The sequence below is a fragment of the Nestor notabilis genome, unplaced genomic scaffold (genome assembly GCF_000696875.1).
Source record: "Nestor notabilis isolate BGI_N333 unplaced genomic scaffold, ASM69687v1 scaffold17631, whole genome shotgun sequence".
NCBI classification, from domain to species: Eukaryota; Metazoa; Chordata; class Aves; order Psittaciformes; family Psittacidae; genus Nestor; species Nestor notabilis.
This window is the reverse complement of record NW_009916245.1, coordinates 23206-26966: the sequence shown is the minus strand read 5'-3', so window position 1 is coordinate 26966 and position 3761 is coordinate 23206. Positions and strand designations below refer to the sequence as shown.

Genomic DNA, 3761 nt, shown 5'->3' with positions numbered 1-3761 from the left:
TGGTGAAGCTGAAAAGCATTTTGGACTCCTGGTAGGCCAGCAAAGCAGGAAAGGAGAAAAAGGAGGGAAAAGATCAGCATTAAATGCTGAGAGGTGGATTAGATGGCTCTAGTAATGTGTCTTGTCTTATTTTGAAGATTCACATTATTGAGTTGAACCCTCTCCTGCTTTCCTGATGATACACCTTTAGATTCAAATAAGTATTTTCAGGAGCAGTATTCTCCCACTGCTCTACCAGTGATGCACTTTTCAGAGGAGCATGTTTTTCAGTTGTCCTAATGCAGGATGAAACTTTCTCACTAGCATTATCTTTTCTTGAAGGTGGCTTGCTAGCAGACCTTGAAATGATCTGCAGAGACAAACAAAAAGATATGACAAACACAAAAGATATGACAGACTGCTTTTGGCAGAAATAAGCCTTCTCTGTTGTACTGACATCCAAGGTCAGGCATGCTCGTGTAACTCCAGTTACTTCTGTTTAGTTAAATGACCATCACTTTTTTTTCCCCAAAACCGTTAAGTAGGAGAAAAACCTGTAAACTTGACTCTTTCTTTTCCTCTGTGTGCTGCTTCCTGCGCATCTTGTTGTCAAATAGTCTAACAAAGTGTCTAATTTGGAAGGTATCTGAAGGCTGCTTATGGCTTCATGTAGACTTTATTCAATCCACGGACTTGGCTTTAAAGAAGGAGGACAAAATGCACAACATAAGGCACTTACTGGATAATCAAACCGCAGGCTGAATTCCCTGTTACTTAGTTTGTTTAATTGCTGGGAGAGGACAGGTACTATAATTTTATATTTTACTTAAAGAATTAAATGAGGTTCTCTGAGAAAAAAACAAACAAAAAAACCCCACCCAAACAACTATTTAAATGAATAGTTAAAGGCCTTTCTATTCAGTGGGATAGTGAGACCTCCTCACTGCTAGTTGATCTGCTGTGTAAGTGTTTGTGGCACTTAACTGTACAAAATGACAGTAGCCAGCACTGGACATAGTGCCAGCAGTGAAGTTCTGCTTCTTATTTTTCCCCCTAATGTACTCGAATTATTCCTTGTCATTTCACACTATGACTGCTGGCACAGTCATGGATCTGTGGAGTGAACCTCTATAAAAGGCCTTGGATTCCAGGCAGTGTAAATCCATAGAGAATTTAGTCCAAAGTTTTTGCAGATCTCGCTGCTCTAATTCTTGTTAGCCCCTTTAAGGAGGGAAAGCAAAGCAGTGGTTTTGTTCCTGGCCCTTTGTCTTTTTTGAATGGTTTTGGAGGATGTGCAGTCAGTGATTTAATTGACAAGGAACAGTTTTGCTGAAGTGAATTGGAGATTCACTTCCAGAAGTTTTTTCTTTTCTTCATCACCAGATAGATTCAGAAGTGTATCTTAGAGCAGTCAAGGAAGTCCCAGAAGAGAACAGGGAAGATGGTACAAACTATTCAACAAAGCATTTATAGTAGTGATACACTGTCAGAGAAGTGGTTTCGCTGAGTCCTCCTACCCTGTGACAAGGCAAAATCTAGCTGCTAGTGATCTTGTGGGTAGCTCAGAAATCCATGCTTTTGTTGCAGACCCCTTTTGTCTCCATCACCCGCATAGAACTTCTAGTGAAAGGAGTCACTGGTGTAATTTGCTGGAGTAAGCGACCCAGGTGTGAATGGAACCAATGTTTCAGAGCGCAGCTTAGTTCAAGGAAAATATCTCTTTTTACTCCAAAGTGTTTGCAAATCAGTGTGTTAAGATTTCAGGCTGTAGATAAATGTAACAGTCAGAAACTACCTTGAAGTGAAACAATTCAATTGGAATAGCCTATTTAGAAACAGTAGTACATGAAATGTTGTCTGCAAAATGAGTTCACATCTCTGCAGCTGCTTTGCAAAAATAAATACATAATCTCCTTTCCTGCTTTCAGACAGAAAAATCAATTCAGTTAATAGCCAGACTGACACACAGGGCATTTTTTCCTGTTATTCTCCAGGATGGTGAACTGGTCTTGCTGGATGGTGGTTGTGAGTCTGCCTGCTACGTAAGTGACATCACACGTACCTGGCCTGTCAATGGAAGGTAAGCTGTGATACGGCTGTTTGGAAGATCTTTGAGAAGCTCTTAAATAATTGATGAATTGAGTGTATGTGTGTTTAATGTCTGTGTGAGTAGTTTTAACTTGTCCCATTCTGTGGTTCTTCAGAGTAATCAAATTATATAAAGTAATCTTTCAGCATGAGAAGCTCTATTCCCCACTGCCTCATTAATTGCTACATGAATATGTGTGATTACTGCTATTTCCAGCTATTACAGCATACTTAAAGTGCAGAGAGAGCTGTTGTGCTTTCAGCTGCGGCTGACTTTGGTCATCTGTAAGAAAGCAGAGTTTAGTTGACCTGTACATGGTTCTGTCATTTGTGAATTTGGTGGTGTGATGTGCTCTGGTTGTGTGTTTAATTCTGTATGTTTTGGCTCAAGTGCATTCTTTTCCCTGCGCTAGCTTTCCCAGACAAGGCGTCACGCAAGATGCCATTCAATACACTGGGCATTTCATGAAAGGAGCCAGTTGCTTTCCTTTCTGACTTTTCCTGCTCCAACATTGAACTAAATCCATCCCTAGAATAGGTTCTAGAGGTTTCATTGTGAGAAATGTCCTTTGTTCCTTTTCTCACTGGTTTTCAGGTTCACCAGCCCCCAAGCAGAATTATACCAGGCTGTCCTGGATATCCAGAAATCCTGCTTGAGCCTCTGCTCCCCAGGCATGAGTCTAGAAAATATCTACAGCCTCATGTTAAGTCTTATTGGACAGAAACTGAAAGAGTTGGGGGTCCTAAAGGGCAGCATCACTGACAGCCACTTCTTCAAGGTACTTGAAGTTTTCGTACTCCAGCTTCCCTCTACTAGACCAGCCTGTTTTCTCCTTGGGTTATCTTAGTGTCCTTAGTTTGCCTCAATAATATGCTTTAGAGATGCATCTTCAAATCGTAGCTGCACATTGTGCTTTAGTTCATGTTTGGGGCTGATCTCAGCACAGGATTGGATTTCTCTCAGACAAAATTGAACTTGAAGATGTGTTTCAACCATCCTGTGCAGAGTTTGGTCTGAAGTAACCCTCCAGTCTTGTACACACACTGTGTGAATATTTATTCTTTAGCACTTGCCATTTCACTCTGCAGATCCATTCCCGTTGGTCTGCACTACTTGTTACTGTAGATGAAGCTTTAAAGTACAGACCATTTGAAGGGACTTACAGAGATACAACAATAACACAAAATTCTGGGTCCAGGGCTGTCAGCAGGCAGTTAGTCACGGTTTTGTGGTCTGTGTAACAGCATAAATCTGCAGTGCCACCAAAAAGTGCAGCCCATCCTTCTCTGTCATTCCACCTGCTGCCTCTTCTGCACCACTTTGTGTCAGTATTGGGCTTTTCAGAGCTACCTGGTGTACAAGACTGGGAAACTGGTCTGCCTTAGAGCTGGACCTGCAGCTAAAATAGGATTGGTTTGCAGTTAGAGAAGTTTATTTCCAGTCCCACGCGCTGCAAACCTGCATAATTGCTGATGCCAGTACAAGAAAGGTGGCAGAACCAGGTGACAGAACTACCCTTTTGGCAGCAGGACAGATTTCTGCCAAATTTAATTGCCCTGCAGTGTCAGTGCAATAACAGCACAAGTTCTTGCCTGTGAACAGAGGCTATCATACCGATTTTTCTCGGCAGGTGACAGCACAGCCAGATGAGACCAGTGTCTGTAGCTCAGTCCACAGTGAATGTGAGGAGCAG

General features: G+C 41.9%; 1 protein-coding gene across 1 annotated transcript in view; it reads left to right on the top strand.

Moving 5' to 3' along the window:
* Positions 1 to 3761, top strand: part of XPNPEP3 (X-prolyl aminopeptidase (aminopeptidase P) 3, putative) — a 13303-nt gene that overhangs the window by 7733 nt on the left and 1809 nt on the right. Inside the window, exons 6-7 of the mRNA XM_010024494.1 lie at positions 1974 to 2059; positions 2663 to 2846. Coding sequence (XP_010022796.1) covers positions 1974 to 2059; positions 2663 to 2846 — 270 coding nt within the window. The remainder of the gene's footprint in view (positions 1 to 1973; positions 2060 to 2662; positions 2847 to 3761) is intronic.